This window comes from Alosa pseudoharengus, unplaced genomic scaffold (genome assembly GCF_046254945.1).
Source record: "Alosa pseudoharengus isolate Yale_2024_CS ecotype anadromous, Long Island Sound unplaced genomic scaffold, YU_APseudo_1.1 YU_APseudo_1.1_scf_5, whole genome shotgun sequence".
Taxonomy (NCBI): Eukaryota; Metazoa; Chordata; class Actinopteri; order Clupeiformes; family Clupeidae; genus Alosa; species Alosa pseudoharengus.
In genome coordinates, this window is record NW_027468837.1 from 23691707 (window position 1) to 23719698 (window position 27992).

Consider the following 27992-nt stretch of genomic DNA (forward strand, 5'->3'; position numbering starts at 1 on the left):
CAATCATGTAGGATTCACTGTAGCTGGAGTGAGATGTGGGATTTCAACACAAACGCAGTTCGCTGTGAGGAGTCCACAGTTTCAGAGTGAGGGGTGTGTGACCAGTTCTCTCTATGTATGTGTGTGTGTGTGTGTGTGTGTGTGTGTGTGTGTGTGTGTGTGTGTGTATGTGTGTGTGTGTGTGTGTTATTGTCGCCACGACTTGCGACTGAGCACACACACGCACGCCACATTAATGCGGATGTGCCGCCAGGCTACCAGGTTTTCGAAAGAAGTCAGTGCCCGCACAAACGTGTGTGAGTTGGTGCAGTAGGAGTTCCAGTGGCGTCCGTCGATGCCCAGGCAGCCCGACCCGGTAGCGCGGCCACTGCTGCAGGTGGTCTCAAAGAAGTACTGCTTCTTGTTGGCATTGTTGATCTTGACGTTGGGCAGCACAGTCACCTCGTTGCCCTTAATGTCTGTGGCCTTGGTCTTGTCGCCCACCCACACACTGACGCTGTCGCAGACCGAGTAGACGCCGCGGTGCTGGGGGACTTCTGCCGCGCGGCGCCTTGTCCTCCCCCCTTGGCCCCCGCCTCGGAGCGCGGGGGGCTCGGCGTCGGGCGGCTGGTCACTGAAGAGCACACGAGGCGAGCGGTGGCGGTGTTTGCTGAAGAGCTTGGGGTCCACCGTGGGGACGGTGGCGGCAGGGGTGCTGCCAGGGGCCGGGTGCTGGAGGGGGCTCTGAGGGATTGGATGGACCCCTGTGGTCAACACAGCCTGGACACTGACGAGGAGGAGGAGGAGGAGGAGGACCAGCATGGACGACCTCATGGACTCTCGTCCTGATGAAGACAAACAATAATGTCACCAGAGTAGGGTTGGTGCAAACTAACAGGAGAAATACAGGACCAGAATACTGAAACATCTGGATAAAGCTGGGATACTGAAGCCTGAATCCAATCCAAAGAAACAGAGGTCATGAGTTTTACTCTAAAAACAGATGAACCGTCTCAATACTAACTTGATATTTGAATAAATGCCACACTCAGTATGGTTATGAGCAAACAAACAATCTGATTTCAGTCTAATTAGTCTCTTTACTCTGATTAAATTGTAATTTGTAAATCGTTGAAATCCAATTTTATGAAATCAAATTGTATTCAATTTCAATCTGATTACATCTCTCATGTAACCAGAATATGGTCAAGAACTAGTACAACTGGTCCACATCTTTACCACAGAAATCATTAGCAATCTAAGCAAACGCTTGCTATAAACTGTCACTCACTTCTCCCTGTTTTGATGTCTTTGTTATTGTATATCATTTATATAGCTCATAGTAATTTAATATTTTGACTGGCATAAGGCAGGAAACATTGCTTATAATCTTATGTCATATATGTAATGCTGTTGTGTCACAGTGCTAACCTGAAGTTTATTTAGACATTGGTTGGCAACTGTACAACCCTTTAGGCGGGGATCACATTAGCCAGCGCAAGCGGCAGGTTTCCTATTGTTCTCTATGGTTTGGCAGCGAAACAGTGGCAATGGTGGCAACGCTGGCGTAACGCTAGCGTTAAACTCAAAGCGCAACGCGAGCGTATTCAATTGACAAACCATTTGTGTTGCTTAGGAACGAGATAAAACTTATTATGGTCTGAGCGTTGCGTTATGTTTGCCGCTGCCGCTTGCCGCTGGCTAATGTGATCCCCGCCTTAGGCTTGAAAGCAGTGTCTAAAAGGAAGAATATTTCCCTTAATGTGATCAAAATCACGTGCAATACAGTTTGAATAAAAGTAACATTTATTCCAATGTCAACTGGTATCATTATTAAGACAGCCACTCATCAGTTACAGACTCAGACACAAGCTATCTCTCCAGATAGATTACTACCCTGTAATTGCAGGCACATAGTAATTCAGGAGCACCATGCCAAAGTGTCGAGAGGATGAAAAGCCTAAGCCATGCCTTACAATACACTTGTGTTGACTGACACTACTTTCTTTGTTCGTTAGCCAAAGGTTTGTTTATTAACTAAATAGCGCCCGCTAATTGACTCGTAATAAACACATGTTATAAATCCGTGCCAGGTGGTGTCCAGGCGGCTACCTGTTGAATGTCTCCTTGTGAAGAGTGGGCCTCGTCTGGGGCGTCTAGAGGGAGTGTTGCGAGAACGCTCGAGTCCAGACACCTGCCATGAGGCCCGTCTTTGGCCCTCTGCTCACCCCTGTGAAACGACAGACAAAGAGTCTGTTAACCAGTCTGTAAAACAGCCTTCACTGAGCTGTAAACACAGAGAGACAGAGAGAGAGAGAGAGAGTTCAGAGAAAGACAGAAAAGAGACAGAGAAAGACAGATATGAAAATAACGTTGTCCATTCCTCTTCAATTGTTTTGTCACTGAGTGTTGCCATTGGAGTTTGCCAGATTATTATTCTGCACACAGACACACATAGGCATGTGCAAGTGCATGCATACTCACACAGACGCACACACACACACATATATGCACATACTCTCTCTCTCTCTCTCTCTCTCACACACACACACACACACACAAACACACACACACACGCACGCACACAGAAAGACACACAGACATGAACTGAAAAAAAATGGCAGATACCCAGACAGAATGGTCTATAAAGTCATTCACACAGCTATAAAATCATCTAACCGACAACAGTGTGGAGTGCAATTACAACAACTACAACCCTCTGAAAGACATGAGAGACATCAGCACAGCATGCAACATTTATGTATATGGCTTCTTTGAATGTTGCGTGGACAAAGAAATGTCCTTTCGCATTTGATGATGCTGGGTCAATGGTTACAAAGGAACCCGGATGGTTGTTACGACATGGGCATAATATGCATTCATGCTGGCGCCTGCGACCCAAATGACACTTAACCCTTGAAAAATGTAACTGCCCTCTAACCGCAAATAACTAACCCCATATGCTGTCTGACCACAACGGCTCTCGAGACCTCCGTCTATATGACCGTCTGATTGTCTCGGAATGCCTTGGAGAAATACTTTCCGTGGAAGTTGTTTATGCCTTGTGTTAGCAATCTCCGTTTTACTAGCACACCAGGAGTCTGCAGCAGTAGCAAGGCACTGTCTGCAGCTTCAGGCAAACGAACTTTCATTACAGTGTTGTCACCTTCTGACAGATGTTCCCAAAGGGAAACAGGTGAGTGGAGGAGTCAGTTCATGCTGATGTACTGAACCACTGATTCAGGAAAATGTTGCATGACTCATGTCTGAATTACTTTGCGATTCATAATTAATTGATTAATGTGAGTTAATGTCCAAAAATGTGTTTCATATTGATATTCATTATTTATTTGAAATCAGTTAAAAACATAATGTCTGTGTTTTGACTCTGTTTTGGCTCAGAAGCAATGCACCTCTAGGTTTTATGGATTTTGGGCTTCCACTTGTCTCAAACATCACACCACAACTTACTCAGTCACCTGCCCAGACAGAGTTTTGGTAATGTATTTCCTCATCAAAGTATGAGTTTCACTAAATACCTTTCTTAAGTTTGACTGACAAACTTGACCCGAGGCAGGACTCACCGAGGAGAATATCTCATAATTACGTCTTCAGCGGGTCTGAACATTCATCTGGATTGGTCTATACATGAGAGATTCTTGTTTGCAGCACTTGGCGCACGTTTTGCATGAATGGTTTCTCTGTCCCAAACCTTACCGAAGCAGAGGAGCCAATGAGGATCTGAAGATGTGGCTCTGCCTTCCTCTGATGGGCTGCCAAAGCTCCAGGTCTTTCAGGTCATGAGCACTGCCTTTCTTTGAGTGCCAACCCTGTCAAAGAAAACAACACAAAGAAACAATATAACAATTCTTGTAAAAAGGTTTGTGGATCCGAGCTGTGCCTGTACAATGTTTTTCTATTGAGACACTCAATTAGCTGGTAGATACTTTTCCTAGTGTCACTTATCACAATAAGTGGTAACCATAACAGTACTCTTGGTTTTAAGCAACAGACATCTCCCTATTTTAAAAAGTCACCATACAGGGCTAAAACCATTTCCATAACATGAAAGTTTTACGAGCAAAATTATTATTTTTTCCAGAGCTACACAATTTTCTGTAAAACTAAGTAGGATATTTAAAGAACATTCCAGATGATATTTCCAGGAAGCAACATCAATAGATATGTTATGTTAACACAATAAATAACTCTTGTTTTGAAGCCTGAGGCTATTTGACATTATGGGCTCTATTTTGCACACCAGCGCAATTGACTTTGTATACTCGCGCTTTTGTCTTTCCTATTTTGCAGTCAGCACATATTGGAATTTTCCCTCCACAGGTATGTGTGTGCCCACGGGGGCGTTTCAGCAAAAAGAGGGGGCGTGATCCGGTGCAAACGGTCCCTGTTAATATTTTGCAGTTTCAGAAAACAATTCCACCACAGACCAGGAACCTCCTGGTCTAAAGTCAGTGGCGCAAATTCTGATGCTATTTGAAGGGCGCATGCATGGCCACAGGCCTGCAGAAATTAATGCTATGCACACCGATCTAGACACCCTGTGCACAGATGGAAACATTCAAAGCCTTGATAATATTTGTCCGTTTCCCTGTTTTGTTTGTGCATTGGTCAACTAAAAATTTAGTAATATTTAGTAATTTAGTAAAATTTAGCCTATATAGTAGGCCTACATCTACATGCAATATCTTTACAACAACAACGCCTAATTACGACCTATTAAAGGACAATCTTGGCGCAAAATGAACCTAGGGGTTAAAGGACAATTCCGGCGCAAAATGAACCTAGGGGTTAATAACACATGTGTACCGAGTTCGACCGTTCGCTGGGATTTGTTTTCATGCTAGTCGAATGTGACCAGTTTTATTGCAAACCGCTTACTAGCGTTTAACGCTAGCCTTCGGGGCACACGTACAGTAGAAAGAAATCGATATTTCTATACCACTAACAAGGCTCAAAATAGCACCACACTTACACAGTAGCATAATGAGGGTATCTACGTGTAAACCGAAGCATTGAGAACTTTGTAAGTGTACAGGCAGTTTATTAAAAAGAAACACATTACCGTTGACGTCTGGTTCACATACAGGCAGGCACCTTGGTTAAACAGAACTCTGGGATGTGAAGTGAATCTCGGGTGAAACGTTGTTGCAGAAGGACTGTGCAAAAGAGAAGCACTGAAAGCAACAGGAGACATAAGAGATGGCAGGTTATTTGAACGAATTTGAAGACATCGAGGATGAACCCTTATTGGACGTCCTTATCTTTTCCAGTCGGAATACCAACGAAGAGCTGCGGGAGCTCCGTGAAAGGGCTATGAGAGAGAGAGCTAGAAGCTACCTGTAGTCAATACCACAAAGGCGGCGGCGATCCATACCAGAGGGACTGGATCCACTAAGTAAGAACACTATACAAGTTATGTTACATCGGAGCTATTATTTCTGATAGGCCTATATTAAGCAAATCACGTTTGATTTTAGTTCACATCGCCTGCCTGTATATGTGAACCAGACGTGAACGGTAATGTGTTTCTTTTTAATAAACTGCCTGTACACTTACAAAGTTATCAATGCTTCGGTTTACATGTAGAGACCCTCATTATGCTATTGTGTAAGTGTGTGCTATTTTGAGCCTTGTTAGTGGTATAGAAATAGCGATTTTTTTCTACTGTACCTGTGCCCCGAAGGCTAGCGTTAAACGCTAATAAGCGGTTTGCAATAAAACTGGTCACATTCGACTAGCATGAAAACAAATCCCAGCGGACGGTCGAACTCGGTACACATGTGTTATTAACCCCTAGATTCATTTTGCGCCGGAATTGTCCTTTAATTTGGACAACTATACAGCCCTATAGCCCAAAACCTTTAGTTTTGTTCCAATTTACCGTTGTGTATGGCTTTAAACATCGTGTGCGCTTTAACATCAGCATATATAAGCATTATTCCAGTTGCGCTAAGGTTTTGACAAGCACCACAATTTTGCCTACCTTGTTGTAGCCCATCTGAAATAACTCCAAACTTTGCTATGTTCCCTCCATCCTTTCGTTGTTTTCAAAAAAAATTTTATATCCATGATGGCCTTGAAGTCTTGAGTTTGTGAATTCGCTTGAATAAGCTTATTATGTGCTGTTAACCAGCAATCATAGACAGTAAAAGAAAGCAGCAAGTAGCCTTGGCTACAATTTCTGTAGTTGCTGCATCCATTCATTGTTATTCTCTCTCCTGCTCAAACAAAAGTTGTGCGTGCATTAAGTTGATGATAACGTGTTTACAAACTCTACTTTACATAAAATAAATATTATAAATAGCCTACTGTCATGCAGTTAATGGGATACTGTGCAGAGTTGGAAAGTTAGGTCAACTTGGAAACTGTTTCTTGTTGTTGAGTTGCCTGTTGGTAAGGTACAGCCGTAGCTTACACCTGCGGGAGCGTTTGCTTGGGCACCTGTGTTGCGCAATGCACTTTGCTCCTCTCATCTATACGACGCAGTTCCCATTTCTCCAAACCATACATAATTACAAGGACAAATATTGCTACACGAGGGAAATCAGTGTGGTGTCCGATGTGAAAAAACAGGTATAAATCTAGCGAACACATTTCCACGAATCACGGATGTGTTGATGACATAAATTAGGAAATATTAGAGGACTTAATGAGACGTGATGTTGAACTGCATGCCGATGCCATTTAACCCAAATGCCCCAGCAGCATGGGAGAGGAGAGCTTATCTGACATGTCTGCATTGTCTATAGTGAGGTAATGTTAGATTACATTGCAAAAATATCACCATGCATTCATAACCTCGTGACTCAGTGAGAGTGATTCCAAAACATCGGAAAGTGACAGTATTACATTTTGTCAAGAGGAAAAATCAATAGCAAACTGTTCCCAACTGACTATAGCGCTGTGAACCATTCCTGGCTGCGCCTGGCAAATCCGCCATCATAATAGCAATCCTATGGAACAAGCGTGCCTGTTGTTAAAGGAAATGTGAGATGACGCTCTGATTGGTTTATTGCACGTTACGCCCAAACCACACCCATGAGTAATGTAGCTACTACAGACCACCCCATTTTAGATTTGCGTGGGGCGCAACAGTCCTTAAATAAAATAGAGTCCTAAAATAGAAACAGTGCCCAAGATCCGCCCACAAAGCGATTTGCGCAAAGTCAATTGCGCTAAAGTGCAAGATAGAACCCTAATTCCCATTCTCTTGTTCCAGAATAGTCAAGCAAATAACACAGATGTCCTATAAAAAACATATTTGTGTCAGGGTGCAGTAACCATGTTGTGCGTCAAATGATCAAAGAACGTGTTTTGAGCATCAAGGAAACACGACTTGTCAGCCATGAATCAAATAGCAAGTCATTACGCCTAATTGAAACAATTTAACAAATCCTGTTGCCGGATGAACCTAGCTGGGATCTACAGTTCTCTGGCATCTAGTATGATCTTTGTGTGTGTGTGTGTGTGTGTGTGTGTGTGTGTGTGAGTGTGCAAGGGGGTACTCTCTTGCTGCTGTCTTTCATATGACAGTGCATGCACAATGGTCCAGGACTCTCTGGGTAATGGGATATGCTCATTTAGACAGTGGCCATGGCCAACAGTGGCCTTCTGTCAGGGGCCAGTGCGGGCCTTTTGAATGGGGACGGAGCCTGGCGGAGGTCTCAGGCCAGTCAGGCGAGGCCGCCTGCTGCACACATGAAGCGTGGCTTTGTGTTGGCCGCAGACTGGAAGCTTTTCAGCAAGAGAACAGTGAGAAAGTAAGAGGAGGGGGCAACATTTGGAACCTCATTTACAGCTGAATTGTAGGTCTAGCTGTTGTTATACCTTTTTTTTTGTTTTGTAATTATTGGGTAGCCTATGCATAAGAAGTAACTGTGTGTGTGTGTGTGTGTGTTTGATGGGGTATAATGATTTAAAGTAGTTACACATGTGTAATGTCAAAACAGCACACAATAAAGTGTTTTGAGTTTAAGCACGCCTGTGGTAATGCATAGGCCTATATACTGTGTTTTTTTTCCCAGAGGAAATAGCTGTGAGTGTTTATGATGCCTACCGCTCACCGATTTAGACATGGCATTAGTACTCTGAGACTGGCAGTCTGTCCTTTCCCACTACAGAGTTAGCATTACCTGACAGCATTCCAGAAAAGGCTAGTGTACTTAGTGGCAAGACAAGCATGTGCGCCTAGAAAAACACATCATTAGCACGGCTGCTGCCACAAAAAGCCACAGGAAATCCGGCCGATCGAATTAATTCAGAGTTCTCACGTAGTGTGACTGCTGTTTAGCACTGAGTAAACGGCAACCAAGTCTGTAATGCATGCAGTTTACTGTATGTGGGGTTGCTAACTAACTAACTTGCAAAACATATTTGTGTACACCCATAAGATCGATTTCCAGAAGTTTCTGTGTGAGTCATGAACATTAGATAAACCACCTCTGCCTTGTACACAAATTTGGTTGATACGTGATTTGCTTCAGCATATCTCCTAAACATTTACATAATATATCATGGGTGCTACGGGCATAATAATATTACATTTACAGCCTTTACATCTTGACCTCAAGCTATAATGGTTTGATAAGGAGATGTAACACACACACACACACACACACACACACACACACACACACACACACACACACACACTCACTCACTCACTCACTCACTCACTCACACACACACACACACACAGACACACACACACACACACACAGACACACACACACACACACACAGACTATTTATACAGAAAGTGATTGCTGATACTAATTTAACTATTTGTTTGACATGTTAATTTTATATGGCGCAGCATGAGAAGCAGTCAGAAGTTACATGAAATATAGTCACGCACGCCAGACTCTAGTTGGTGTTAATCTCATCTGCTTTTTCTTACAGTTTTTTTCAAATGCTTACACACTAAATCTTTGCTTGTCACACAATTTTCATGTGTTCCAAACATCATAGCCCCACACCAAATCTGCAAAACCATACACTAATTCTCAGTGTTTGACTCAGTTTTCAATTGACTAAAACACATTTTGCAAAACACCACACACAATTTTCTATTTAACACACAAAAAGTAAACTTGATTTCATTTTTCAAACACAACCCATCAAAATGCCACACTAAATAACCAGTGCTTCACTCTCTGTGTAAACACTCATTACTTTACTGAACACCATCCAATCATTGCCTTAGTATAGGCCTATGAGTAGACATACTGTACTCTCTATGTAGGTATGGATTGAAATCCAATACGGTTGAAATGTTCAGAACCAATGCAGATACTTTGAAAGGAATGTTCTACAAAAAGTTGACTTTATGTACAGTAAAACTTGTCTTTTTTACTATATTTTTGTGTCTCCCCAAGTTACCATTAGCTCAATAATTTTTTCTATAGACCTATTACATACACAACCCCCCCCCTCCCACACACATAAACACACACACACACACTTTTCTTTGGAAAAAGCAAAGTAATTTGATAGTAGTCAGTCATTTCCGTCTTAGGCAAGATCAGCTTTTTCAGAACTTCATGTACATCTGGTGGTCATTGTATTTTGCTTTGTTCTTGTTGCTGTAAAATACTGTATTTGCAACAGCAAATTATTTGCGAAAAATCACTGTACCGTAACTTTCACTCTTGTATGGAAATACATAAAGCCTATGAAAGACAGAAGAGCGTTAGGTTTTGAGCATCAGTGTCTATATGATGTATCCAAAATGTCATATTATGACAAAAGTGTTTGTAATGTGAGGCGAATGTTTGATTTAAACATGTGTTTTTGACATTTTGAATGTAGTGTGTCATTTTGTTGGAGATTTGAGGCATTTTGCATTTTGTGTGAGCAATTGTGGGTTTTGTGTGTGGAGTTTTGAAAAATAGACACAGAGTTTTGAAAACATGTGTAAACAATTGTAAAAAACTGTAAAGAAGGAGTGATAATATAGAGCATGCTGAAGGAAGAATATCTTCATTACTAATAGAGACATGGCTACATTATGAGAAAAAAAATTATCTGAGGAAATCTGACAAGTGAATAACAGTGTTTTCCCTTCAGAGTATTCACAAGGGCATATACAAGTTCCACATCATGGTATGTGGTCATTCAAAAAAGACACTAGCAGAACACAAGATTTATTTATTTAGAAACAGCTGGAGAGGGATGACAAGGCCCTCATGTTGTGAGTTCAGATCCTGTCTATCCTGATAGCCTGTGTTCAAACACACATGCATAAAATGCTTGCTATTTAACTTACGCAATAATACTGTGGGGATATACTTACAGTTTTTTTCAAATGCTTACACACTAAATCTTTGCTTGTCACACAATTTTCTAAACATGTCCTCTAAACATCATAACCCGACACCAAATCTGCAAAACCATACACTAATTCTCAGTGTTTGACTCAGTTTTCAATTGACTAGAACACATTTTGCAAAACACCACACACAATTTTCTACCTAACACACAAAAATCTAACAGGAAGTAACTTGATTTCGTTCTTCAAACACAACCCATCAAAATGCCACACTAAATCACCAGTGCTTCACTCTTTCTCTTCACATGTGCAAACACTCTTTACTTTACTGAACACCATCCAATCATTGCCTTAGTATAGGTCTATGAATAGATATACTCTGTATATACTGTAGGTATAGACCCTTTCAATCTGCTCCTAGAGGATTTCCGGTTGAAATATTCAGAACCAATGCAGATACTTTAAAAATAGAGAAAATACAGTAATCGGACTTTAGCTTACAGTAATGTTCTACAAAAAGTTGACTTTATGTAAAATGTGTCTTTTTACTCTATTTTTGTTTGTCCCCATGTTACAGTACCATTAGCTCAATACATTTTTCTGTGCCTCCAGAAATGCCTTAGGAAAGCTTACTGTAGAATTGTTTGTTTCTGCAGTTGAAGGCCTATGAATACATACTGTACACGACCCCCCCCCCCACCCACCTCCCCCACACACACACACACACACACACACACACACACACACACACACACACACACACACACACACACACACACACACTTGTCTTTAGAAGAAAAAAACTAAGTCAGTGTTTTCAAAACTCCATGTACATCTGGTGGTAACTTTATTCTTCTTTGCTTTTTTTCTTGTTTGCTGTAAAATACTGTATTCACAACAGCAAATTATTTGGGAAAAATAACTATTTTTGGTTTTAATATTGCTTGCATTTTTACTGTGTATTTCAACTTCTCTTTGTTGATACCGTAACTTTCACTCTTGTATGGAAATACATATAGAAAGCCTAAGACAGAAGAGCTTTAGATTTTGAGCAACAGTGTGTACATGATGTATCCAAAATGTCATATTATGACAAAAGTGTTTGTAATGTGAGGCGAATGTTTGCTTTAAACATGTGTTTTTGACATTTTGAATGTTGTGTGTCATTTTGCTGGAGATTTGAGGCATTTTGCATTTTGTGTGAGCAGTTGTGGGTTTTGTGTGTGGAGTTTTGAAAAATAGACACAGAGTTTTGAAAACGTGTGTAAACAATTGTAAAAAACTGTAATGTTGCCTCTGACGAGAACAAATGTATAATAAATTAATTTTGAAGAAAAACATTCATTCTGTGCGCATGATTGAGAAAATAGTACCAAAAAAATAACACAAACATATACAGGAACGTAAATCATTCTCATATTACAAATGTTATGCTTCTTATTACACAAGTACACAGAAAATCCTAATGCATGGAGGGATTGTTCTGCTGATTTACAAACGTTTGCTAGTAGAATTGACAAGACTTTCACTAAATCATATTCGAACCTCATAACAAACAACAGCATTAGATTATTTCATTATGGTAAACCCATAACACCATGGCTTCATGCCTCTTGGTCAGATTAGAAGAGTTGTAAGTAAAGGATGATGTAGGCCTACAGCCAGCTGGTTATCATTGTGAAATATACCCTAACAGAGGGATCATGGGCCTAGAGTGGAGGGATATTAATATTAGACACCTTTACAGTATACTGGAAAGTTTTCCTTTTTAAATGTGTGTTTAAGTGTCCTCCACTCATTTCATGGATATTAACCAAAGAAAGCACTGACATGACTGAGAATATAATTTCAAAACTTATTTAACATAAGCAATGGCTCATTGGCCCACCTCCGTGAAGCTGGCCCCCCATGTTACTCAAAAATGATTAAAAACACTGCTATTCGTTTGTGCTACGTTTGTGCCGGTTTGTGCCGTAAAAATTATCGTTTGTGCTGTTAAGGGTTTTAAGTAATTAAACTTTACATTTTTCTGACCAGTGACGTCACTCAGCCCCCCATACTTGTCCAAATTTCCCCAAAATAGTCTCAATCGTTTGTGCTACGTTTGTGCTCGTTTGTGCCGTTAAAAGTAACATTTGTGCTACTATGTTTTTTAAGATATTCCACGTTATTTGTTACACGTGTGACGTCACTCAGCCCCCCATCAATGTCGAAATCTTTCCAAAATGGTCTCAATCGTTTGTGCTAGGTTTGTGCTGATTTGTGCCGTTAAAATAAACATTTGTGCTACTATGTTATTATGGTTTATTTATTACTCGCGTGACGTCACCAGCCCCTCGTCAATGTCCAAAACTCACCAAAATTGTCTCAATCGTTTGTGCTATGTTTGTGCTGATTTGTGCCGTTAAAAATAACATTTGTGTAGCTATGTTTTTAAAGTTATCACGCTTTGTTACAGGTGTGACGTCATCCAGCCCCTTATCAGTGTCCAAATCTCCTCAAAATAGTTGTGATGGCTTTGGCTACGTGCGTGTTGATTTGTGCCATTTAAAGAAACGTGTGTGTACTATGCAGAAGTTGCTCAGCAGTTGTAGCGTAGGCCTATGCTAGACATCACCCAGCAGCACCCCCCCCCCCCCCCCCCCTTATCAATGCCCAATCGTAGTCCTAATCGTTTGTGCTGATTGCGCTGTTAAAAAAAGAAACAAAAGGAAAAAAGAAACATTTGTGTTGTTTACAAAGCTATATCGTGCTGACCTTAACCGAGAAAAGAAAAGACGTGCTACTATTTACGTGGCTGTTTGTGCTGCCAAAGGTTCTATAGTAGCCTACACCAGCTGCTTGTGCATAACGTCAGAATTACTGCAACCACTACCAGAATAAACCTGCAGGCCATTACTCAGCTGTGGAGAAACACCACTTCATTCTCCGGCCAGTAGCGTCTGCAGGTGTGCACAGCAGTGTGCGTAGGCCTACTATCACGCAGCTACGGAGTAGGCTACGAGAGACTTACGAGAGATAATTTCCCATGTGTGTGTATATTCACTCCAAGTTAGCCTACCATAACTCATCACTGCACTGTAGCCTATATTCTCTAAGATAAACAAATGTATTCTTCAATAACTGTATGCATCAGAATTACAGTGGATTGTGCACACAAGCAGCACTTAGGCTTTGTTGCTGACCCAAGTCTCCAAGGCCATCGTGGATATATGAAACTTTGCAAACAGCAAAGGAAGGAGGCAGCAAAGCTAGGAGTTATTTTAGATGGACAAGAAGGTAGGCTAAATTGGTATGTTTGTCAAAATAATGTTTAAACATTAAAGTCATACGACAGTAGGCTATACTAAAACTAAAGGTACATTTGTAGCCTTTTTAGCACTTTATAAAGTTGACTAAATTATTAGGCTACTCTTTAGCTATAAACCTAAGAAACAGCTTCCTTGCACTTGTGTTTTCTGCTCAGATCAGGAGAAACATTTGGTAGGCTACAGTTTGGGACGATTTGGCCAGTGTGTGTGAGACTGATGTCATGCGCATAGCAGATAGAACTTGGTAGGCTAATGTAAAAATATAGTTACAGAAAACACATTGATGGGCTGGGCATCACGTGTAATAAACATAGGAGAAATGTCGGCGCAATCAGCACAAACGATTGGGTAGGCTATAGGCCTAGGTTTGGACATTGATGGAGGGGCTGGGTGATGAGCTAGGCTACAATTGCTGGACAAGGCCGCTGGACAATTTACATAGTAGCCTACCCTACAAACGTTTATTTAAATGGCACAAATCAGCGGCGATTTTGAGGAGATTTGGACACTGATGATGGGCTGAATGACGTCACACATGTAACAAAGCGTGTTAACTTAAAAAACATAGCTGCACAAATGTTATTTTTAACGACACAAATCAGCACAAACATAGCACAAACGATTGAGACCATTTTGGTGAGTTTTGGACATTGATGGGGGGCTGAGTGACGTCACACGTGTAACAAATAACGTGGAATATCTTAAAAAACATAGTAGCACAAATGTTACTTTTAACGGCACAAATGAGCACAAACGTAGCACAAACGATTGAGACTATTTTGGGGAAATTTGGACAAGTATGGGGGGCTGAGTGACGTCACTGGCCAGAAAAATGTAAAGTTTAATTACTTAAAACCCTTAACAGCACAAACGATAATTTTTACGGCACAAACCGGCACAAACGTAGCACAAACGAATAGCAGTGTTTTTAATCATTTTTGAGTAACATGGGGGGCCAGCTTCACAGAGGTCATTGACCTCGGGGAAGTGAAAGAGCATGTCAGGCAAGAAGGTTGGCCAGTGTCAGGTCAGCTCGTCTCTGACACTAACTGGTAGAAGGTAGGCATGCTAGACTAAGATAAAGAGGGAGCCCATTATGTAATAAATGAACAGATTTATCTGGGCCAGTAAATATGGGGCCAGCACAACTCTCATGTAGGCTACTGGCCCATGCCAAATGATATAAAAACAGGTATGAGCAATATATGCTCTCATCCAGACACTCAATTATCAATGCCAATCAGACAATTAGGGGGGAACTGTCAGACCTGTCACATTGGGTACGCCATGGAATGAAAAACATGATTAAGAAGATCCCAGTCCCAGACTGTTGCGCAGCTGAAAATCCCAAGAATGGGATAGAAACATTTAATTGTCAAAACTCTCGGACTCTCGCTTCACTGGATAATTTAACCTGGTAAGTGTTTTGATAATAACACCTCCCCAATAAGCCTGATCTGCCATATCAAATCAAAATGTTATGGATTCAATTAAAGTAAATTATCTCAGAATTCCATTTCAGAAGCAATGAAACTACAATTGAAAACACATGTGAAATTAAAACACACGCTCCATAAATTAATAAGCATGATGCAAGGAGTTACTTTTCATCATCACCTTTTGTTAAAATTATAAGAGATGTCTTGGGCTTCCCATGCCCCAGGCATGCCTGTTAAACCATGTTTGACAGATGGATATCTACAGGTAAACACAGCCTATGTGATAAAGCGCACACACACACACACACACACACACACACACACACACACACTGGGGAGACCTCAGCAAGAGTAGAGACATAATGAGGGTGTGTGAATGATTGATCACGTTTGTCTTATCAGCAACTGTCACACATATTTTAAGGATCTGAATTACTGTCATAGCCCATCTATTGGGAAATAGACCATATGTATAAACAGGATTTTTTTTTAAACTGATGGTAACGTTAGGATCTATCAACATGAGTGTTCTCACTACCACCTGTAGTGTAGACAGATATAAGCATGCAGCACGGACGTTCCTGTCATTTTGTCAAGCATGGGGGTTGGTACAGTGTTATAAGATGTGTAGAATTGATATACAATTTGGTGTGTCAATGGATGTGTCTTTCTTACAAGGCTGTAGAGTTCATGGTTTGACATCAGACCATAAAACATTAAATGCTATAACACAATGGCTCAAAACACAGTTCCGTCTCTGATGGCTGATAAAAATGAATGGACAAGGACGACAGCAAGCTTGAGGAAAAATACTCCACACTAATAAGCAGATGTACGGGTTATATGGTCCACATGGGAACAAATGATCTTGTCAACACTTCAAGACAAGTTGGTCTGGAATGATCCTCAGTGGCATTTGGAAACAGAACACATTAGAATTCATACCGAGTAGGTATACTGACAGCCAAAAAACTTTAAAGTTAAAGAGCATAAAAGACTTACAGAATGAAATATTTCTTCCCTTCTTTTATCCATGCAACTCTGTCACTTTACATACGGACACCTATTTCATTCTCACACAGGGCTTAAGGTCTATGTACTTCATTTCAAATCGATTATCTTTCAGTGGGAGTTGGAAATTAAATTCCTAACTCTCACTAAGGAATCAATCTTGAATCTTGATTTCCGTGTTCACAGTTGGATGCTTGATGGTGTTTTAAGCCCCCACCGTCGACTTCAAGGCAGCGTTGTGACTGTCGACATCAAGGCACCTAATCCTAACATTTACCCTAACCCTAACCCATGCCTAACCCGACTGCCTTCGATGCAGTGCTGCCTGGAAGACACCATGAAACCAGTTGGACATGACATGATTTGCATTTTATACAGTGACATTCTTCCTTCGTAAAGTCTGCCCATGATCCTGCCCCAACTTGCAAGAGCTCACCATATACATCTTCAGCTTTCTTACCCTACCCTACAGCCATTACCCTACTGCAATGCTGTTTGAGCTCATCGCTGCATCCAGCAGTATGCCTGTTTCTTCTCATGTAGAGGTCAATAGCTGATAATTATCTAGGATTTCCTTTCCGATGTGTGTTTTTGTTCTCTTGTAAAATGACATGATAGGCCAATTGCTTGATTGCTTCCTGTCCTGTGTCTGTGCAGGCATTGTAGAGTTCTTGGCCAAATCCTGCCCATTAGCGTCGAGAGGTAAATCAAACACAGTCTCACACCCATATATGTTCCAGGACCCTGTGACTGTGTTGTGGAAGTGGGAACAATTCCAGAGCATCTGCTGATTCCAGAGATTGGGAGTCAGTCTCCTTAACAGGGTTGACGCCTTAGCAAAATGCAATGAGGCAAGCGGCTAAAATTGCTGAGGCGCCGCGTGACTCTAAGGCCACACCAGTTTTTAAAGCACTGAAAATATTCTAAATTTTTTTCTACAAGAGTTTAATATACAACTCTCAAACATAAACATGTATTTATACCGCATGCCGCCATTTCTGGCAGGTGTGGCTGCTTTTTTACAAGGCCAATTGAGAAGCTTTGGAGATCTATAAAATGAAGGGAATGTTCTGCAAAACTAGCTAGACTGAATGCCTTGTTTCATTGGAATAAACACTCCAGCTATTAGCCCCAAATCATTATTTTACGATGACAAGAGGTCAACGAGCTCAAGTTCAACAGAGGACAGTAGTGTAAACTGCTTTTAAACTAGAGCTAAATAGTTTCAGTATTCACTGCTGGATGCCACTGCTGGAAGAACAGCAAATACAATAGCTAAGGCAGCATGGACGTGTATTTCTTTGGAATTGAGTAAACAACTGCATTGAAAACCTTCATTTACGAGATTTCTGCACTTCTGAAACGATTTGGTAAGAGTTTAATGCACCGATTTAAGTTTAATTTCAGTGCTAGTTACCCCTGCCGGAAGTTGTAAGTCAATGAACCTTTTCCAGACCCACTCTCAATTACAATTGAGAAGATCTGTGTGCTAACAGGCTATTGTGGAAGTTCAAAGGAGCAACATCTACACATGGCTTCACTTCAAACACACAAGCATTGCTACCTTGATGTGACACCTAGAACACCAAACTAAAGGTGCTATTTATAATACAATACTCCTGTATATTTCATTTTATGGTTCCATTCAGGTATTCCATGCAGCATGGACGACAACCATAATAAGGAACAATCAGTGCATCCACAAAAAGGCTCCCATAACTCTTTGGTTGACTCAGAGCCTGCACTTTGGTGTTACCATACAGAGATGATGGATCATATGAAAGTGAGCCTGGGCAGCAAATGACCAAATTATATAGTTAAGGGCCTTTCTCATTTGGCACTGAACACTAGCAGCGGCCTGATTTCTGATTTCTTTATGAAAATGTGTGTGATAATGACCCCTACTCGAGTTACAGAGGTAGGTAAGGACAAATATACATAGCTTAGGTGCAATCAACAAACTTCCTCCTGCTGCTACTAGCAAACAATTAAGGCAAAAGGGTTGGTCTCATAAGCCCTGTGGAAGTGAGAGTCGGAGTCGGTCGTGTGTCTTTTTCACCACATCGTCCTAAGCAGATGTCCAGATTTACATTATGTCTTGCGGCACTGTATACAACTGTCTTCGGTTCCTCTAAATATTGAAATTAGAGCCAAAGTTTAGATGGCTTGCATAAATCTGTTCATGTGGAACATCTGAGATGATTGCTCTTCTGCAAGTAAAATAAACGGGTTCTTTAGAGGGAGGAGATATATTGTGAGTGTGTGTTCTATGTGTTGCGCTAATTCAATGGTGCTAATGTCTTTCTTGTGCTACATGTTCTCACACACACTGAGAAAGGCCCCTTCTTTTGCTGAGGAGATGTGTTTACACAAGCAAAACACACAGCACTTAAATGCTTGTGAATATCTAAGGCTTGGCGCTTCCCAAGACCAGTAAAAGACAACACTTTAACAAGAAACACAAACTGCACCCTGCCTTGATGCAACATCTGTTCCATCGGTCAAGACTGCCCGGCACTCAAATAGAACCTGCTAAGTCTATTACACTCATCAATTTCTTTTTTTAGTTTCGACTAGGGTGAAGTGTGATGTTTACTTTAGCTCTTGTTTACAAGGCAGAGGGGTCACAGCACAAGTGGAGCTCAGTGGACTGCCCAATCATAGACCTCAGTGTAGTGAAACCAACTTAGCCTGTTTTGTGTCGGATAATCACATTGGTTTACAGTTTTATCACTGTTTAATAATGTTAGATGTGTTACACAGCAGTGTAAACTCCAAATGTTTATAAGTTGCATTGGTAAGCATGAAGGTACAACCATAAACACTGTTCACAGCAGTTGGTAGGCCTAAATGTTTTCACTCAACTTCCTTGAACGGAGTGATGTCATTACACTATAAGAGTATGATTAATGATTACAAACAGAAGTATGCTACGAAACCCTTCTACAACTGTGTGGGTTGCAACTTGATCTGTGTCCTAATATTGAACAACTGGCTGTTTTATCTATATGAAAATCAAGCTGTTAATGTTCAGTGAATAATAAAGCATTATAATCAAACTTAAAATAATTAAACGATCAGGATTTATGTATTAAGACACAAATTATTATTTATTCTTTATACTTTATACTGTACATCTTTTGCATCTAGTGGTGTGTCTTTAATGAATGTTGCGATGATTGTGTACAACCTGAATTCCAGAAAAGTTGGGACGCTTTAAAAAATTTGAACAAATCATGTCAAACCTACATTTAATTGAGAATAGTTTCAAAGACAACATATCAACTGTTGAAGAAGAGAAATTGTATTGTCTTTTGGAAAAAAATATGTAGGCATTTGTACCCACTGAGTTTAGCAACATGTCTCAAAAACGTTGGCACAGGGGCATTTTTTACCCACTGAGTTTAGCAACATGTCTCAAAAAAGTTGGCACAGGGGCATTTTTACCCGCTGAGTTGCTTCACCTCTTTATTTAACAACATTCTATAAATGTTTAGGAACCGAGGAGACCCCTTGCTAAAGTTTTGAGAATCATATTTAACCAGTATCCCGTAACCAGTACTATGGTGATTAATTATGGACATAATTAATTTTGGCACTGTTTTCCTGAAATATTTTGAAACAATTTTTCCACTTAACCTCAGTCCATTTTAAATGAGCTCAGGCTCAAATGAGATGGTATCCTTTCTGTATCATGTCTAGTTAACATTTCTTCTTTGCATGGTAGAGTTTTACGCTAGCATGTGGGAATAGAGCATTAAACTGTGGTCATAGACAGTAGTTATCAGACGTTTTCCTGAGTCCATACAATGATTTTCTTTACAGAAAAAGGACTGCCATCTGAGGTCCAAAAGACCACGGCCATCCAAACCTTTTTTTCAGCTCTGTCCCTTGTAAAGGTGCTCTGGATTATCTAAATATTTTAATGATATTATGTACTGTAGATGATGAAATCCTCAAATCCTTTGCAACTCTTTCGCAATCCTTCTCTTCTTCAATTTTTCAATTTATTTGCACCCCTGGTACAATTAGCCTTGACCCCACGGCCGGGTTATTCGCACCCTGTATGGCACCTGACAACAAATGTGTTGTGCATGCACAAAAAACATGGTAGACTTTTGTTTTTTGTCAGCAGAAAGTGAAGAATTCACAAAGGTTTTGGCACTAATATCTTTTCTGATGAATTTTCTGGTGGAAAAGTTGTGTTTTATTTATTGAATACATACAAATTTCATAACAGCATAACAGCAATCTTATGTTTATGACGGTCAGGTCTACGAACTCTAAATCTCCTTGCAAACTCTCAGAAGCTTATGCAAGCAGATAAATACGTTTTTAGCACAACGGTGGCATACGGGAGTCCAGGGTTTGATACCCATGTATTTGTTTTGGCTAGAGTGGTTGGATACACCTAAATATAAGTGTGCATGTGTACCAATGTTCTGCAGAGAAGGCACACAATTTGAAAAATATACAATGAAGGAAAGCAAAAATATCAAATCAGGGTGTAAATAACACACATTAACATATACACTATGGTACGAATAGCATCCACTTCTAATTATACACAGGTGCAAATAACATACATTATTTGTAGCAGGATGAAAATAGTCTTTGCCCATCAGTACTTACACCAGGGTGTAAATAGCACACATTGCTACAGTATATACACCAGGGTACGAATTGCACGCACTAATAATTATACACTGGTACAAATAGCATACATTTATATTTGTACCGGGGTGAAAACAGCCTTTGCCATTTGTAAATCATAGCATTCTTTTTTCTAATCACATTTTACAAAGCGTCCCAACTTTATTGAAATTCAGGTTGTTTACTGAATTAAAGTCTGTTTTATATCAGAGACTTTCTCTGTCTGTCACTATATAGCAGTAACAGAATGTGAAAACAGACTTGACTATCACACAGGCCCAGGGGCTTTTACATAGATGTTACCCAGGAGAGTCTTAATTAATTCTTTATTTTGATATATCCTCATCAGTTGCAGAACTGGAACAGGCTTGTCTTATTGGCTGGAGGTATATCAACAAACCATTACACACCATTGTCCACAGAACGTGGACATGAAATTTCCCAGTATCGGTGACAAAAAACACAAAACAGAAATCACTCTCCTAAAGCAACAACACATGAGTTCTGCATGAAGTATGACCTGAACAACGCACGTCTGAGGCCAAGACAAGGATGGAATTTGGCAACTGCTATAATGAAACTATTCAAAGCTATCTGGAATCTCAGTCAAGTCCTTACCCTTACCTAACTACCCTTACTCTTCTCCAAAAACCTAAACCTGGCGTTATCAATTATATTATTCAGTGCAGTGTAACAGATGATTATGAAAACAGCATATATAAATACTTGGAACTTGCATGTTGCACTCTAACCCAATCCTGGAAAATGCAAGTGGAAATAATCAAAGTATTGTTATAAATCCTTACTCACTACTATGTCACACTGTTTAAAAGTTTTGTGGTAACTTTTAGTATGAAATGACTGCAAAACAACAATATACCGAAAGGGTAACTGTATTTATGTCATTAATAAGAAACAAGTACATATCACATCGGGCCAGGAATATCACGTCATCCATCAAAGAAACTTGTTTTGTGAAGATCCAAGGAAAGTGTTGCTCTAGAGAGCAACAGAGCTCTCCTCCCCAATAGCTTCTCCTAGTGGTCAGTAAGGCAACATTATATCTCACATTACAACAGGTAAGGTAAAGGAAAAGGATTTTAAAGTTATAGCAGAGACTTTCTAATGAGGAGACACAGCACTCCATAGAAATGCATGGGGTTAGTTTGTTAGTCGACATGTGAATACATTGTGCCAATCATATGTTTTGATCTTTGAGTTAGGTTGCTGTTATGAAGCCTTCCACACGCATAGTTCTGCCCGAAATAGATGCCCGATAAGTGCTTAAAGTGCGTTGCAATAAGGCCAACGAGTGGAGCGACTTGCCTAAAAGGACTTTGGTTATAGTCAGTGGCTGTTTCTCAAAGTCGAAGATTCTTGCTTGCTACAACCCCAAATCAGAAAAAGTTGGAACGTTGTGTAGAATGTGAATACAAACAGAATGTAATAATCTACAAATCTTGTAAACTCGTTTAGTTGCGAAACTTGTGTAATGATAAAGAAAACAGAAGGAGGAATGTTTCATAACTAATTAGAGTAGCTGGCAACATGATTGGGTATGAAAAAGATCATCAGCAAGGCAGGGTGTCTTGAAGTAAAGATGTAGGGGTATTCATCACTCTATAAATTGCATGTCTGGACAAATTATGTAATTTTAATACTTCTTAACATTAAATTGTGAAGCATTTGGGGAGTTCATCATCTACAGTACATAATATAATTAAAATCCAGAGAAATATGTGCGAACAAGGGATAGAGCTGAAAAACAATATTGGATGCCCATGGTCTTTTGGACCTCAGATGGCACTGCATTCAAACTAGACCTGTTTATGTAAAGAATAATTGTATGGGCTCAGGAAAACCTCTGATAACCATTGTGTATGAGCACGGTTGGATACTCAATTCAGAAATGCTAGTGTAAACTTTACCATGCAACAGCAAAAATTGTATTTAGACACGATACAGAAATACCACTGTCTTATATGGACCTGAGCTTGTTTAAAATGGACTGAGGTAACGTGGTTAGACCAATCAAAATGTACAATTTGCTTTGGAAATCATGGACTCATCTAGGCTAAAGATGAGAGGGCCTATCTAAGTATCCAACCTATCCAACTTGTTTTAGTGCTCAGTTGTAAACCCAATATCTATGACGATGTGGAGGTGCATTAGTTCATACAGCATGGGTATCTTGCACTTCTGGCAAGGCACAGGGAATTCTGAATGATACAGGGTTTGAGCAACATATAGGTACTGTCATCCAGGCAATGTATTTTCCAGGGAAAACCTTGAATATTTCAGGAAAACAAGTACTTATTATACATATATTTATTTAACATATATGCTGTCTTTGTCCTTTTTGCTGCAAAATATGGGTTTACAAGACTTGTATATTATCACATTCTGTTTTTATTTGCATTTTACACCACGTCCCAACTTTTTTCTTGGGTTGTAGAATTGAGCCCTGCCGAGTCAAGTCCTTCAAAGACGAGGCAAGGCTTCTTTTTAGCATTCGGAAAACACCCAATGGGACAGACTGAGGGTGTGTTCGAAACGGGAGACAGCTGCCTACTGCCTCCCTCCCTACATAGAGAGCTGTCTCACTAGACATGACTTTGGATTAAATACATCTTTTAAAAATGAGCGTAGCACTCTAGAATCTTTGGTTGACACTACGGTATGACGTTAGCAAAGGCCTGACCAAAGATCCTTGATTACACTTTTAAGCTTGAAATGATCCCAAACACTTACAGATTATGACAACATTTTCCAAAAAACCCTCAACAAATCCAGAAAGACATAATGACCAATTTATTGGTAAAATTCCACAAGTCTCCATTGACATTAGTGCAGCGAGGGTTTACTCTGGTCTGCATAAAGGGGGATTTCCCCCCCTCCCCCTTGCAATAATCGAACGCGGAAATTGTCGAACGTTTGCGCCTCTCGCTTTAACCCTCTGTCACTCCCCGATGTGAGTCGCTACCTGATGTGAGTCACGCATGCTCAGATTGATAGGTTTTACGGCATAACGCCAAGGGATCTGAAATCCATAAAATAATTCACTTTTCTGTTTCAAAAACGTTTTAGCTATCTAAGATTGTTTGATTGCTAACGTTAGCAAACGCCACTCAAGTGACAGCCTTTGTTGTGCTTGATTGCTTAGGCCTACTTACTTGCCAGCAGTGAACAAACTTCGTTATGTAGGTCAATTTTTATTGATATTACAGAAGTCTCTCGCTAGCAGGCTACTTCAGCCTCTAATCTAGAACTGACATTATTGATCATGCCGTGAAAATGTGATGCCTTACGCTAAATAATACATTACTGCTGTGTAGGCTAATGTCATTATTCTGTGGCTAACAGCACAGGTAGTCGCAAAGTAGCAAAGTGACGCATGCGCGACTCACATCCGGTTGCGACTCACATCGGGGAATGACACCTCTCTGGCCTGACGTTAAACTAAATTAGCTTACGTAAGCTAGCAGGCTAACAGTATAAATTAGTTTTACGGCCGGCAGATATATCAGACCAGACGCTATTAATGGTTACAACAATGGCATAATCAGATAGTAAATTGTTTATTTCTAATCTGTAATCTACAAATCTAAGCAAAATAAGGTCACACAAATGACATTTTAAACAGATTCAGCAGCCATTACCGATGTCATCCGCCATGTTTGTTTACCTTTCAAAGCTGTTTCAGTCGTTGCCGCAAGGGATTATGGGTAGGAGGGAGCATGAAGTGTGCATCGATGCTGCCTTCAAAAATGGAGTTCTAAGATATCTTAAAAGGCAGCAGAATTAGTTTTTTCGGTTTCGAACCGCACTTGCTGCCTTGCTCCCCAGTTAGATATCTTAAAAGGCAGCAACTTTACCCGTTTCAAACACACCTTGAGTGTGCAGTAAGCTGCAGGTGTGCGTTATTGAAAAACATGCCTCCTGCCCGCTTCTTTTTGAAAAACAATGAATGCACCACTGTCATTCTATCACGTCAATAAATGAAATTATACATGTTTGATTTGTTTGCTAAAACAAACCACAGAACAACAATCCTATTCAGCCATTGTGGAGGTGGGGGGGCACTACGACAGAAACCGAAAACTCTCAGACCAGCAGCATATACTTCATGCCATATATACCATACTTCATTTGGCATAGTGGCAATAAGACAATGTTTACATTTAAATACATAGTGAACTGCCTTGTTTAGTACAGATTTTAAATCCTCCATAAATGTGCGCACAGGATTGTGGGTGTTCTGAGCACGTTGAGGATACACATATGCATCCTCGAAAATTCGGCAAAGCGAAGGACTTCGGTCTTGTCAAATTTGGTAGAGTTTGATGGATGCTTGACATTGGACCAGTACTTTGGCGGGATCCTTGACCTTGAGAATCAGTTTCAGTCCAATTCTGTCAGTTGCTCGTTTTTATCCTCTGGCTGTCTATTCAGCATGCGCTCTCCAAGAACTCTTTGTTGTGTTTGTATAAAGTTTCACCATCTGGCTAAATGTGACATTAGAAAGCTGTCAGACGAGGCAATATCCACATCCATAAGACTGAAGAAAACACTGTGATGTCATTCAGTAATTACCACCACTTGTGGTCTTCCTTCAGATCATTTATGAAATATTTATGCTTTGCTTGCAACATAATAACCATCAAATGGTGTATAGAGTGTCTTAGAAAAGTCAGATTTTCCCGCTTGACTGAAAATACTAAAATACAATAAGAGGGTGAATTACAAGAACGTAAGGAATGTTGGTCTGCATTCCAGTTATCACATGCCCTCTTTAGGCAATTTTATAGCTATTTTTTAGTCATGGCACATGATGTACATTGCATGAAATGTGTCTGATGTAGAAAAAAATGTTGACACATCAAGTTTTGGTCTTGCTAAGAATTGAGGCATGATAAGGTAAAAATATGAAAAAATCTATTAGTTGGCTGAAATTGAATCAACATGTTGTGATATAATCAAGAAAATATATTGATATAACTAGAAAAATACGAGGCAACACTTTTTTCTCTTTGAAATCTTTCTCTGGACAGTGTTTGGAGTAGGAAGACACAGATATCTTCAAAAGGAACACATGTGCCAAATTTGGCCAAATTTGTACAACCACAAATCTTTTTGTCCCCTTATCTTCAAAGACTCCCATTCCAGTATTTCTTGAAACCATTAGCGAACCACAGATTTAGCTGCTCATTTTTATTTAGTCTGGGAATAATAAACACTCTGCTCTGTCTCTGTGGCTGGTATTTATTTTTGTATGGCTGCTGTCAGGCCACAGTTTTCTTTTGGTGGACCTAAGGTCCTCCTTCTGTGACGATAATCCTGGGGATCAATGAGAGGAAGGCCTGGGGGTTTTGGCCACCCCATAAGAGGGCCCAGGCATGGGGAACCAGATTAGCGCTCTCTGGGGACATCCTAGAGAGGGTAGTGTGAACTAACCAAAATACTCAGGCAATAATGGATGACTGACAGCTCAAGGCTTTATTGACTCCTGCAGTTGGCCCTGCTTGTGTTGTGTGCATGTGAAACAAGAAGGAGACAAGTGCCTGAATCTCCCTTGGACGTGTTAAGCTGTTCCTCAGAGTGGAGACTGAGAGTTTAAAGTGACAAAGTGAACTAGTGTGCACATTTCCTTTGGATGGTTGAAATGAATCAACATCAGAGTGGAATGGCAATGGCAGGTAAACTGGTGACTGGTGAACGCTGTTTGATATGCGTCAGTACTTAATTACTGTCCCGATAATAATGTTTTTCTTTAAATGTTGACTGTTTCCATGTGGAAGATTCCTTGTTTGATGTCTGTGTATCACATGTGTCTGTGTCTTGTAGGACATGGTTGGAAAAGTACCATTCCTTCCAGATTTGATCTCTTTTTAATGAAGTTCTCTGCAATTGTTTGCACTGATCTCATCTTAGAGATATGTACACCTTTGAATGTTGATTGAAATGTTGGCTAAATGAGGAGTCACTACTCTCTGAAGAATGCCATGATGAATTGAAAAAATGACACAGGTTTGCTTACTCTCTGATTCCACTCTAATCAGGCTTTCCCTAGGGATAGAAGGCACTAATGTGTCAACCTGACAACGAAGTTTAGCTATGATAAGCTCTGTACGTTTGTACGCAGTTACACACACACACGCACACACACACACACACACACACGCACGCACGCACGCACGCACACACACACACATACATACACACACACACATACACACACACACACACACACACAGAGCCAGCAACATGAGGCGCGAGCATATAGCTGTGTTAGAATGAGGGGCTAGGACTGAGGGCTAGTGAAATCTGATGAGGCCGAGCTGCAGTATTAGGGGGTTATTGAGTGTGTGTAGGGGGGTGGGTGGGAGCATAGGGGAATGAGTATAGTTGTGTGTGTGTGGGGTGTGTGTGTGTGTGGGGGGGTTATGTCTGTCTCCTTGGGGAGCAAATGAGATGCCTGGGTTATCACCAGAGGTTTGTGGTCCCACCGACCTCTTTTGCGACCCTCATTATGTCCCATGGCAGAGAATTACTTCAGCCATTCACTTGCTTAGGAAAAAAGATGAGTCTCATCAATGGGTTAAGAAGACGTAACCAAGACCGGTACATAAAACTAACTTTGTAAGGATTTCATTAACCATTTTATGGAGCATCTTACCCAGTAGTCTACTGTCTCTAAGGAGCCAAAGAGAACTGCTATAACTGCTAGGTTTCTGACCTTATTGAAAATCAACCAGAACATTGTAGCTTCCACTCACTATCCCCTCTCTATTACTCTAATAACAAAGGAAATTCTGCCTCCTTTGTAAATAAACTGATAATGATTAACTAAGAGGCCATGATTCAAACTGGTGCATACAGTAGAACTAACTTTTTAATGTTTTCATTGAAAGATAGCATAGCGCATATCTTTTCCCACAGCCCAAGATACCTACTTGAGTCCCTGACCTTCAGTAAGGTAAATATCCTGAACGGATGTTTTTCTTTGAGGGAGAACATGATTGTCATTTATTGTCATTTAATGAGGGGTATGTAAGCTGCCCCTGTGTTGATTGGCTGACAGTTTATGGAATCAATAGGCTTCCTCTTGAAAGAGTAACAGAACTTTCCTGAGGCTAACAAAACCAGACATTCAATCACTTTGAAGTGAAAAGAAATAAACCCTCTCACCTCAGTTCTGATTATCTTTTTGCCTCCACTTATCAGCTTTGGATCCAAGAGTGAAATATACTCCAATAAATCCTCAAGGTTCACACAACAAAGCCCAGAAAAAGTCCAGGTAGAGAGCGG

The 27992-nt window shown here is 40.4% G+C and overlaps 1 protein-coding gene across 1 annotated transcript; it reads right to left on the bottom strand.

The window, feature by feature from the left end:
* Positions 1-21: 21 nt before the first annotated feature.
* ngfb (nerve growth factor b (beta polypeptide)) lies at positions 22-27992 on the bottom strand. Its single transcript, XM_076268376.1, has 4 exons — positions 27873-27992; positions 3697-3809; positions 2092-2209; positions 22-824 (listed from the first exon to the last, which is right to left on the bottom strand). The coding sequence occupies exon 4, from the start codon at positions 811-813 to the stop codon at positions 187-189; it is 627 nt and encodes a 208-aa protein (XP_076124491.1). The 5' UTR covers positions 814-824; positions 2092-2209; positions 3697-3809; positions 27873-27992; the 3' UTR covers positions 22-186.